General features: G+C 40.5%; 1 protein-coding gene across 1 annotated transcript; it reads right to left on the minus strand.

The window, feature by feature from the left end:
* Window positions 1-2,484: 2,484 nt before the first annotated feature.
* Window positions 2,485-3,102, minus strand: LOC137976821 (uncharacterized). Its single transcript, XM_068824158.1, has one exon. The coding sequence runs from the start codon at window positions 3,100-3,102 to the stop codon at window positions 2,485-2,487; it is 618 nt and encodes a 205-aa protein (XP_068680259.1).
* Window positions 3,103-12,333: the final 9,231 nt, after the last annotated feature.

Consider the following 12,333-nt stretch of genomic DNA (forward strand, 5'->3'; position numbering starts at 1 on the left):
AGTCTTTTTAGTCTAATTAGACTTCTTTATATTGATTTCCAAATTCCGAGGAGCTGCTGAAAATCGCAAATAATTTACCACTTCATAACTCTTAATTTGGCGCCCTTTTTCATACCCGGTAAAACATCAAATCGGTTTAAAATTAGATTTTAGTGGTAGTGGTAGTGGTAGTGGTGGTGGGGGTAGTAGTATAACTTTATTTTGACGCGGTGTTTCCATTCAGGTAAGAGGAATTTACAATTATTAAAGAATAAAAACACTAACTACACTGATGCACTAATTATGAAAACGCTAACTACACGTAGTAACATTATAATAGACCTGCTTTACAAGGATGCCGTGTTTATATACAAGTGTACTAAATGATCTCGCTATGGAAAGTATGGTTTCTTAATTTCATTTAAAATTGTTTAGAGGGTTTGATTGTTTTATCTCTTTAGGCAAGCTATTCCATAACACAGCTCCGCTATAGCTAAAACTACGTTTGCAATAGTTAGTGCGCGGCTGTTGTATAGAAAGGTTACATTCAGCATTTCTAAGGCTGTAAGTAAAATTTTCATTACCCGGAAACAAACGAGAACTCAAATAATTAGGGGTCTGGTTGTCCACGGCGTTGTACATCATAATCGCTTTACTTACAGCCCTTTGATGATTCAGTTTATTCCAATTAAACTACGTAAAAAGTCATCAGTGTTTTTGTCATAATTAGAGAAGGCTATGATACGCACAGCACGGTTCTGAAGCTTTTGTAACTTCAAAGACAGTCCCTTTGAACAGCATCCCCACACTACACTACAATAATCGAAATGAGGCTCAATTAATGAATTGTAAATAGTGAGAAGTGGCTCATGTGATACATAGTTCCTTGTGCGTTTAATGGCGCTAATGCCAGAGGCAATCTTTTTCGAAATTTCTTTGATACGAGTTTCCCTATTTGGATTTTGATCAATATATACACCGAGAGATTTCGTGGTGAAGACCTTATCAACAGGGATTTGGTTTATATTAATGGTAGGAGTCTCAGGTAGATTAGACAATTTCTGTCTGGAACCAAGCAATAAAAATTCTGTTTTCGTCAAATTCAAACTAAGTTTATTGGCAGCAAGGAATAATCGAATTTCTTCTATATCTGAATTGATGCATTCATTTGTTTCGTTAACGTTGTTGCTCGCAAAAGTAATGCTGGTATCACTAGCGTACATTCTTGGTTGCGAGTAATGTAAACAGTTGGGTGGATCGTTTATATATAACAAGAAGAAGAGGGCCTAGAATAGTTCCCTGTGGGACACCACATTGAAGAAACCTCTGGGATGATTTATTGCAGTTTGCTAGTCAGGTTTGTGTAAGGTTATTGAACTAAGAGGAAAACCATGCGAGGGCGGGTCCTTTAATACCGTAAGACATATGTAAGATCGATGTTTTAGTACCGTTGCAAACAGTGAAACCCACCTGCCTGTCGAGTTTGTATATTAAGCCAGAGAATCAGGGTGCAATTGGCGAAGAGGTAATGGGTTCTGAAAACATCCCTTCTACCGTTCCGAACATTTATAGCAAACTCCCTGGAAACCATCTGCCATGTTAAAAAGCTGGCTACTGTACTGATTCCGGCAATGTTGTTGTAACGCTGTCACTCGACCCTTACCGTATATAACTCCTGGTTGTTAAATTAAAGTGAAGGAATTTTTGCTCTAACAAGATAGTCTTTCAGAGACTTGTCCTTCCGGTAAGCAACCATTGAGGGATTTGGGAATATTTGCGCGAGGTTGTGGTTGCCCGCTATAAGGTGCCAGTGTTTCAATAAGATCTTTTTAAGATTCGGTGTAGCAGGATTGAAAGTGGTAACGAAAGGAATAATTTTCTTGGATGGTTTAAGTTTGTTTTGTAAAGCCGTATTGCGCATTGAGAATTTTATTTCGGTTAAGATATCCTCGGCAAATTTTTTGGGGTAGCCCCGTTCTAATTAAAGGGCGGGTTAAGAATTGTTTCTTCTTTAACTCAAAGGATTCTTTAACCGAATTTGTTCTTAGTAAGCGCAAAGCCTCTCCTTTTACAAAGCCCTTCTTGACGCTGAGAGGGTGACATGAGGAGAAGTGAGTGTGTTGGAAGGTTTCCGTTGGCTTAAAATGTGTTTGTACATCCAGGATTTTATTAGTAATGAATTTTGGTCTTTTAAAAACTTCGGTATGAAGGAAAACGATCTTTTCAGATGACACTTCATGCGTTAATTTTATTGTGGTGTGGAATGAGTCGGCGAAATCAATGAAGTTGTTGATTTCTGCTTTGGGTAAGGTCCACACTGAGAAAGTGGGTCATCGATAAATCTCTTCCAGATGAGAGGTTTGTGTGGGCTGGCGGCTAGAAGCTGTTTTTCAATGTGTGCCATAAAAATAACGGCGAAGGCTACTGCCATTTTTGTGCCCATAACTATTCCGTGCGTTTGTAGGTAGTGTTTGTCATTAAATTTAAAAGAGTTCTTTTTAAGGATCAGTCACATGAGGTCCCCGAGTGATGGTGTAGGGGTGGGTATTTTGACTGATAATGTTCTTGGTAATATTGACAAACAACTTCGAGTCCCTCCTCCTGGGGAATATTGGTGTAGAGTGAACACACCTCGAGGGTAGCTAGAACCGCTCCGTCGGGAAGTGGAGTGTTTTCAATTACGTTGATAAGGTGGGTAGTATCTTTTATGTACGACTCTTGTTTTTGAGCGATCGGTTGTAAAAGGGAGTCAACAAAACTAGAAATGCGTTCTGTTGGGCCACTGCTACCAGAAACAATCGGTCTGCCGACGGGAATGTTTTTGTGTATTTTGGTCAGCGTGTAAAATTCTGGTATTCCCGGTGGGTTTTGGCCTGAAGCAAGCCACTTGTAGGTCATATTGTCAATGTGTCCATTGTTGAACAAAGTTTTGACTTTTTCGGCTGTCGAGGATACTATAGATGCTAGAAGAGGTTTGTAGAACTTCTCGCTGAAGACTTGTTCTAGACCTTCCTGTATTTTTTGTTTGGTGTCCATTATGACAGTTGTGGTCCCTTTGTCCGCTTTTTTGAGGTTGATTTCTTTGTTGGCGCTTAGGGGTTTCAGGGCTTCCCTTTTATACATTCAGTATAAAATGTACGCCATTTATACATTTAGTTTACAAACTCAGCCAAAAACTTCTCGCTTTTACTTGTATAATCAGTTAAAAAATAAATACGTACGGCGAAGATTTTACATTTTTTCATGATTCCATTCAGAATAATTGCATGATCACATGATTTTCGGCGTGCACAGTTAGAACAACTATAAGGCCCGAGGGAGTTTTTGCTAGTTTGTGCACTCAGTGCTTATTTATTCCAAATTGTACGAGAAATCATGTGATTACACTCGATGCGATGTGTCCGCCCTACACAATGCCAATCTTTCCCCTACACAGTTTGCGGAGAAAGCTAGAAAGTAGCAGAAACACCATCTCTAAATGGAAAGTCATCCGAAATTGCATCCCTTGCAGAGAATCTTCCCAGCCAGTGTACACAAGAGATCTGAAGGAGGTCACCAATGAATTTAACCAATTTTTTACTTCTGTTGGTGCAAAGGCCTCTGAGGATTCACAGTCTTTGATAGATTTGCACAACCTGCCTCCGCTGTTACCTAGAACTCCGCAGCTGTACATCTCAGAGGCGGACAAGTTGCGCTTCCACGCAGTATCCAGCAACGAGGTGCAAAGGGCAGTGATGTCATTTCCATCTGACAAGGCGCCTGGATACGATAAGCTCCCAATGTCGGTCATTAAGGACGCCTTGCCTTGTATCCTACCAATTCTCACACTGATAATAAACCGCTCCTTGTTGTCATCTGTTTTTCCAGCTGCCTGGAAAACATCAGAGGTAGTGCCAATACCTAAGGACGATGACCACGAAATCGCAAACAACAACCGCCCTGTGTCGTTGCTTCCAGTGGCATCGAAAGTTTGTGAGCGAATTGCGTTAAACCAACTGACATCTTATATGAATAAAGACAACCGTCTCACAGAACATCAAAGCGGAAACAAAGCGATGCATTCTTGTGAAACCCTCAATGTGCTTATGACTGATAAAGCGTTAGAGGCAATGGATTCCAAAAAACTGATGCTTATGGTACTTTTAGATTTATCAAAAGCATTTGATAGCTTGAATCATGCTACACTTCTTCTCAATCTCTTGGACTGAGTCATAGCGCTCTAGAATGGTTTCGCAGTTATTTATCAGAGCGAAGCCAATGTGTCAGAATTGGCTCAGAAGTTTCTGGTTTGGAAAATATAGCTTACGGGGTTCCGCAAGGATCGATCCTCGGACCAGCACTTTTTAACATTTATCTGAACGATTTACCTACTATCCCGGACTTTAGTTCGTTGGAATCATACGTAGACGATTCCAAACTTTACCTGTCGTTCTCAGTCAAGGATGTGAATACAATCGTACAACAGATCAACGAAGACCTTTCATTGATAGCTTCATGGTGCTGTCATAACCATCTTCTTATCAACCCAGACAAGACTAAACTCTTAGTTATGGGGACTCGTGAAATGCTACAAAAACTTCCAGACTTCCACATCACACTACTGCGAAAAGAAATTGCACCAACTGCTTCCGCTCGGGATCTTGGCGTGCAAGTAGATGTAACTCTTAGCTATAATGAACATGTCACTAATATCACGTCTACCTGTATGGCTAGTTTATGCCAAATTAACAGGATTAAGCATCTTCTTGACTCGAGAACTTTAGAGAACGTTATTACATCTCTAGTATTCAGTAAGCTGTATTTTTGTTCAACTGTTTGGGCTAACACTAGCAAGACCAATGTGCGGAAGTTACAGAAGATCCAGAACTTTGCGGCCAGAATCCTTACAGGTACAAGAAAATACGAACATATAACACCCGTATTGAACGATCTCAGATGGCTCTCAGTGCCTGCCATGCTAGCACTTTATGATGCAATTCTAACTTTTAAATGTTTAAGGGGATTAGCCCCAAAGTACCTTAGCTCACGCTTCAATACACGCGCTTCTGTTCACAGGAGAGACACTAGAAATAAGAACAAGTTAGACATCCCAGCGTTCAATACAGCTGCTGGTCAGGGCTCTTTTATATATGGAGCGGTGAAATGCTGGAACACGCTCCCTGAAGAAATTATTAAATGTGAAAGCCTACACAGTTTTAAATCTAAAGCTAAGAGTTATTTTTATACAATTTTTAAATGAATCTATAATGTTTTATCGTATTTATTATAGTTTCATATTGCTGTACATACGTTTTTAGATATATTTACTTACTTATAATTGTAAATTATTGCGGAAGAACCCTTTGGGAGCATTGATAAAGTTATTATTATTATTATTATTATTATTATTATTATTATTATTATTATTATTATTATTATTATTATTATTATTATTATTATTATTATTACACAGTCAAATACCCGGCACGCTCATTGCTATTACATGTCTCCCTTTTGGACGAAACTGTACTGTATAAAATGTCATATAAATAGCGGCATCTGCAGCGCCGACATGAGTATTCCTAGGAATAACTGTGTAATTTCTGACGATCTACCGGTAATACTATTTATACTGCAGCAATTCGCAGAGAGCGAAATACTGAAAAAAGAAGAAAAACAAAAAACAATTGAAGACCAGCCGTATAACATTCGCTTTGTTGGCTTTCATGCTCTTATCGGATTGTTGTTGTAATAATGGCGATTTTGAGTTTTATACCCGCAAAAAAAACAACGTTTCCATTCCACCGGGACTGAATATGCACTCCAGAAAAAATCTTCCAAGTCGGGAATTTTGACCAATCAAAATTTTGATGACTTTTAATGGCTTCCCGTGGCCTCAGCTTTTAAGCCACAAAGTCTCAAATTGCTCAGTAACGTTTAATAAAGGTCTCTGATGTCCAATTTGCCCTTTGGGGTGATGCCAACCAAATATAAAGAATTTTACAACCTCGGTATTTCGCTGTAAAATTGCGGGATTTTCCCGGCGCGGCGGGTCCTAACGGAATTTTGCGTATTTGTAGGCATTGGAGTTATTATTTCAAGAAATAAATCCCACCACGTTTCTTACACTATGATAGGCTATCAGTGGATGAAATATGAACAATTTCTATTTTTCATCTTGTGCCACCTCTCGCTGGGTCTTGTGGACATTCCCTCTCAAGCAGTGAAAGTCGGAATAGTCAGGAGAGAGTCGACTATACAATGCCCTACTACCGAATGAACAAGATCTTTAAAATAACGTATAAGATGCCAGCAAATTAAAGTAACTAATCGAGGAAATGCGAAGTTAGCAAGTCAGTGTTAGAGTGGTTTTCCATAGTGTTGTAAAATCAAAATCAAGTAACTAATCCCAAGCCAATCACGTTCTGGAGGAAACATACGCTTCACTTTTGGCCTGGAACTGATAAGCGCTGTAGGTGGCGACCGCCGCTTACGGTGAGCGGCCACTTTGTAAATAATCCTTTTGTTTCTCAGTCAAGTAAAGTTTCAAGGGCTCTCTCGTAGGCGACCACTACTCAAATTTCTTAAGCACCACGCCAGAAATTTGACACATTCTTTTGTTTTCTGTTTCCGGTAAGCGACCACCAAAGATGGGCTCCAAACGCACCCGACATTTGGTTCAAGAAAGGGTTGAACGCATGTTGCAGCAAATGTTGAAACCGCTTAAACGGGCCTTAAGACTACGTGAAAAAGATAAATCTAAAGATTATTTGCGAAGTTGCTGCTAATCCGCAAAAATCTCTTATAACAAATGTTTCTTTGGCGCGGTCGATGTCGATGCTAAACCTCCTACAGGGTTGGACACGCTAAATTACTTCGGACAGCTTGGGTCCGCCAGTCTTACAACCCTCGATACGTTACCCTTTCGTTCCTGAGCGATCCACCCACTGACGAGTTCAACCGTCTGGCGTTAGCCAGAGTAGAATCGATAAAGACGCTATTGGAGTTAAAGGGCTAAGTCGGACTCATGAAAACAAATCGTCAAGAGAAAAATGAGCAATGAACGTGTTTCAAATGACCAAGTAGGAAAAAACGCGTGTTGCCAAGGTAACATAGTTTCGATGAACAAGGAACTACCGTGCCAAATAGTTAGGAAAGAAGCGAAAGGTTGCACTTGCTTACCTAATTCCGCGTCCGTTTAAGAAGATTATGATACACCGTTGAGCTTATTCAGTTTGCATGTATTTGCTTGTCATGACGAAGCTTGATGATTTTGCTAAACAAGTACCTGAGTTGTACTCGCTCGTATATAAATCTAATTTGTTTTTAAATTTTAGGAACTCCTCCAGAATGCACGACGTCGTACTCAAATTTAAGTTCCGCTACTAGCAGTGTCAATTATTCTTCTACAACTTCTGTTGTGACTCGCACTTATCGGGATGGTACCGGTTTGTTCGCGATGGTGGTCGCGCCATGCCGGACAGCTGCGTTGAAGGTAGCCGTTTTGATGCCTCTGGTGCTGGCTGGATAAACGGAAACCATCCAACGGTGGCTGAAGGGGCGGTGAGCAGAAAAGTTTGCTTTAGCCATAGCAGCGATTGTTGCTATTGGAGCAATACAATCAGAGTCCGTAATTGCAGTGGATTCTATGTGTACGAGTTGTCCGGCACGCCTAGTTGCAATTTAAGATACTGCGGCACAAACTTGGGTGAGTGATCTATGTGTCATGTTTATCATTATCATTATTGTCATTGTTATTGCGTTGGATGATGCATCTGAATCGTATTTCTTTCGAACCAAAATGTCCTGGCTTCTGTTTATTTCGTCAGTGTAACAGGTGAACATTTTGAAAAGATGAAAGGGACAAAAAATAGTGTCACTGACAACTGGCACTGAAGAGAAGTGGCGTAAGGCGAAACGAGTTGGAAAATCACAGTCTAAGAGTTCCTTACGAAAACAAGTAGTTTAGTCTTAATAGGGATATCGTCAAGAAGCACTGTCTAATATTAAGCACCAAGAAAGGATGAGGTAAGAGAACATATTCGTGTGCCCCCTGATAATTATTTTCAAGCTACTTTTTAATTTCGCGCCACGCGTGGAGACTATTTTTAACCTGACCCCTATAACCTTGTGGTTCTTATTTTACAAGACAGACCAATCGGAATCCGCTCTTTAAAAATTATCAAGGATAGAGGGCCATGTATGGGGAATATGGTCTCTTACCTCATCCTCTCCTGTAAGCATAGATCTCTGTTTAAAGCTGAAATGCATATGTGTTTCCGCTCACTTACAGTTTCCGGGACTGTTCCGACTCAGTGCAGCTCACAAGGGTACACAGCACTCGGCGAAGCCAGCAGATATTGGTTGAGTAACAATCACAATGCATCTTGCGATCAGTCAGTGATAGTCACTGATAACTGGTACCGCTTCAGTGGATCTGCTGGAGTAATGATGGCATCACACTGCTTACCAAGAGAAACCTGCAATGCTATCACGGTCGCTTGGATATCAGGCTCTCATCCCAGTGCTCTGTTCGAGGTGAACTGGCCCTCGGTATGCTGGCACAAAGCAGGTGGTTGCTGTGACGGGACATATGAGACTTCGATTCGAAACTGCAGTGAATTTTACGTTTATCGCTTACGGAAACCGATTTCGTGTTATATGCGCTATTGTGGTGTTAACGGTAAGGCTCGCACTAAAATCGTGAAATTTTAAGATTTCATCTGTGTCCATGGTAAGAGACGTTAGGTACAGCTGACGTTGGTAAGAGTAGACATCTCCGAAATAAAGTAAAATCAACCCGTGTAAATATTGAAGCACACGTATTGAAGCACACGTATCGTTATAATCTTTTCATATCCAGCAATAAGCAACGCTAGAGTGATTTTTAAATTTGTACAGGTTCTAATGACGGTTGTACTGCCAGCCCCGGTTCAAACACTTGCATCTGTTCATCTGGCTATGAAGGGGTTCCATGTAAAGGTTAGTGAACCCGTTTCTTGAAAGCTCCGAAACTTTTGGGGTGTATTTCGGGTGGTACAATTCCTTCCATATCTTCACAGGGAAGACGTTATGAACCAGTTAAACTACATCAGACCATTAAAAAATAAATAAATAAATAAATAAATAAAAGACGAATAATTCTTAACTTGGACGAAGTGCATGGTCGGAAATGTTTAGTTATTAAAATTACAGGAGTAACGAAGAATTATGAAACACTGCTGGAGGTCATGTTAACCTACAAACCAAAAGACCAATGATCAATGATCATTCGTGGTGTATAAAGTGTTGACAGACGAAGTGAAGTACTGGTTAGTACAATAAAAAAGTTACCCCAAGAGTTGCAAAAAAGGTTGACGGAGGTCTTTCTAGTGAAAACTTGAGTCTTGGGATATTGGAGTCAGTAGATGAAAAAATAGTTATTGCATATTGGCGGGAACATATACTATTCACGAGCAACTGCGAACAAGAAAAAAGTCAAAACGAAAGTGAAGGCCATCTGGTATAGAAGGCTTGCGATAAATTGGGAAACTTATTTACTCTGATATAAAGCCTTCAACTCCGGGGTAAGTACACTTTGGCTGAACAAACGTCCACTCAATCTCTCCATCAGTAGTCACGACGCCTGCAAATTTATAAATTACAGAGTTTAAAAACTCCATAACGGCAACTGTGTTTTTTTCTTATTTGTCTTGACAGATAAAGACGAATGTGCTGACGGTTCTCATTCTTGTTCTACGTATGCCAATTGCACGAATACTGTGGGCTCGTTCAGTTGTACCTGCAAGGCCGGATACAGTGGCGATGGCGTAAGCTGTACCAGTAAGTTGTTCTGATGATGACATCGTAAGGTTGTGATCAAGAAAAGACAATGCTACAACATTTAAACCCTGCAACTACCACGAGTGACGTCAATGATGGACTAAGGGGAGACTTGTGGGAGTCAAAGGGACTAATGGGTTAATAGGGTAGATGGCCATCGCAAAGAGCTTCAAACCGGCTGCCGCCTCGAGCAAGTAGCCTTGCACTAGAGCACCCGAAACATAAAAATTTCAATCTCGCTTCGCGACCTATTTAGCTTCTCTACGAATCTGATAAAGCATAGTTCACACCAGGATCGATCGTGATCGTATTCGGAATCGAAATCTCATTCGAAAGGAGCGTTAAAACCTCGTGCTTGCAAGCACATTCGAGTAAGGGCGTCGGAAATGTAGTGTATTCTAATCGTTGAAAGAGCTTTCGTGTAATCATAGGATCAACTTTCCTTTTCCTTACGATTACGCGAAAGTGGATGAAAAGGAAGATGCCAAACGTTTGATGAAAGAAGCACTGAAAATGTTTTACGGCATGGGAAATCAGATCAAAGAACTGCCGTTCAACAGCTGTGAGGTATTGGATTTTCTACATCGCCATCAAGATGATTTTCCAGAGTCCGAATTCCCTCGTCAAGAAGTTCGTGACGATGTCTAAAACGATACGTCCATGCTCAAAGAAATAGCCAGCCACATGACAAACAAAACCGAAATTTTTTGTCTCAGTTGGAGAGGGGGATATAAAGAGTCTGGTGTGGTTAAGTCTGTAGTAGCCAATGTAGCAAGAGGATAAAGGGAGCAACTTTCGTGCGGACCCAAATGCTGAAAATATTTTCTTTGTAGAAGATTTTGATTTACAGGCTAATGCCTATGTCAAACGAGGTAGTATAGTCCATGAGAGTTTGAGAAAGTCATCGCCCTTGACTATCATCAGCTGTCGTTCGCAAACCGAACCGTTTAATGATGGTCGACAACATTTAAGGCGATTGAAATAAGCTTCTTGGTCCAGGCCCTACGCTGCCCTGAGAAATGAAAATATCGGCCATCATCGACTATCGTTAAATAAACGTAGTAATCATAGTAGGAGGTGATAATCGATGACAATATTAGCCTGTGTACAGCCGCCCCCTCCCCTCAGAAAAAAAGGGGGAGGAGGCCCCCCCTCCCCCGGGGGTACTCCCTTATATGGGCTACATAAGTATGTGCGACCCCAAAGGGTATGGCTTTTCAGTCGTTTTGGTCTGAAATAGGGTATCGATTTTGACCATTTTGGTCTGACTCAAGTCTTGAATTGGATATGTTTTTAGCAGAAGCTTCTTCTTTATCATTAGGCGGTAAGACCATCACCAAAAGCCCTTCTCACATCATTAAGCCAACCGTGTAACAACTCAAATAGGGTATCGAATTTTCGGTCAGGTCTGAAATAGGGTTGGAAAAATCGCAGATTTTGGTCTGAAATAGGATAAAGATTTTCAGGAAGCGGGCCACACACCCCCACCAAAATTTTCTGGGAGTCCCCCCCCCCCCCCCCCCCCCGGGGACTGCGGAGGCGGCTGTACACGGGCTGCGACAATGTATGATTGAAAGTTTCAACTATCATTACCTACCGTAAATATCCGTTGTAACCCTCACTCCGTAACGAATGCCTCGTGTCCAATAGACAACTTGTTCAAATCAGTATTTGGTGTTATATAATAAGCTCAATAATGCATGCATTTTGATTGGTTCTAACCAATGATATATTAGAGTACAGACGCATAGCTGACGTCATCAAAAACTTTTCTATTTCCATTTTTTATTGATTTACATTATAAACAATTTACGCAAACCAAATATATCACAAAACAAAGAAACAATGTAGATGGAATTAAATTTTAAAATAATTTCGTAAGAGTGCGGTGGCCAAGGAAGCAAAAGCTTACTAAGTTGTCAGAAAGTTGGTCACCACCATAGTAGACAAAATGGCAACAAAAATTTAAATTGCTTAAAGTAAATGAAACCAAAATACATCTAGCAAGGCCTGGTAAAAACACAGTATGGTAAGACATTACATGTTGTAAGGGAACAGATTCCCGAATCTTTGATGGAAGAAACTAAAAGGCAGCCTTGCCGAAATTAGTGGATACTTGCTATTTATAGTAGTAATAAGACTGCTAGAGAATCTTGTATTACAATGTTGGATTCGGGAGTGAGGACATCTAAGAAGACACCTGTAATGCTGTCATCATTACTCCTTATCTTATGAGTACAGATTTACATATATTTTCTAGTGTAGTGATTTCAAGAAGTTTATAACAAGGTCTAGAGCTCTCCCTTGCACGTCCAAAAACCGTACATTGAATACATTAGAAAGCTGCAGGTCATCTCAGGAAGGGAGGGGGGGGGGGGGGGAGGGAGTGGGTGCAGATACAGGTTAAACTACTTAAAACATAAACCATAATGTCATAAGCTAAATAGGGATATACTAGAGCATAATAAATTTGTTTGAATAAATTTGAGATAAAGCAATTTAGCGAGAATTCTTGCTATTTTGTTGTTTATGTTGTATCAGGGGCTCCCAGGT

The sequence above is a fragment of the Montipora foliosa genome, chromosome 11 (assembly GCF_036669935.1).
Source record: "Montipora foliosa isolate CH-2021 chromosome 11, ASM3666993v2, whole genome shotgun sequence".
Taxonomy (NCBI): Eukaryota; Metazoa; Cnidaria; class Anthozoa; order Scleractinia; family Acroporidae; genus Montipora; species Montipora foliosa.

What these genes read in the sequence shown, in the direction of transcription:
- LOC137976821 (XM_068824158.1), bottom strand. Translation starts at nt 3,102, where the DNA reads ATGTATAAAAGGGAAGCCCTGAAACCCCTAAGCGCCAACAAAGAAATC.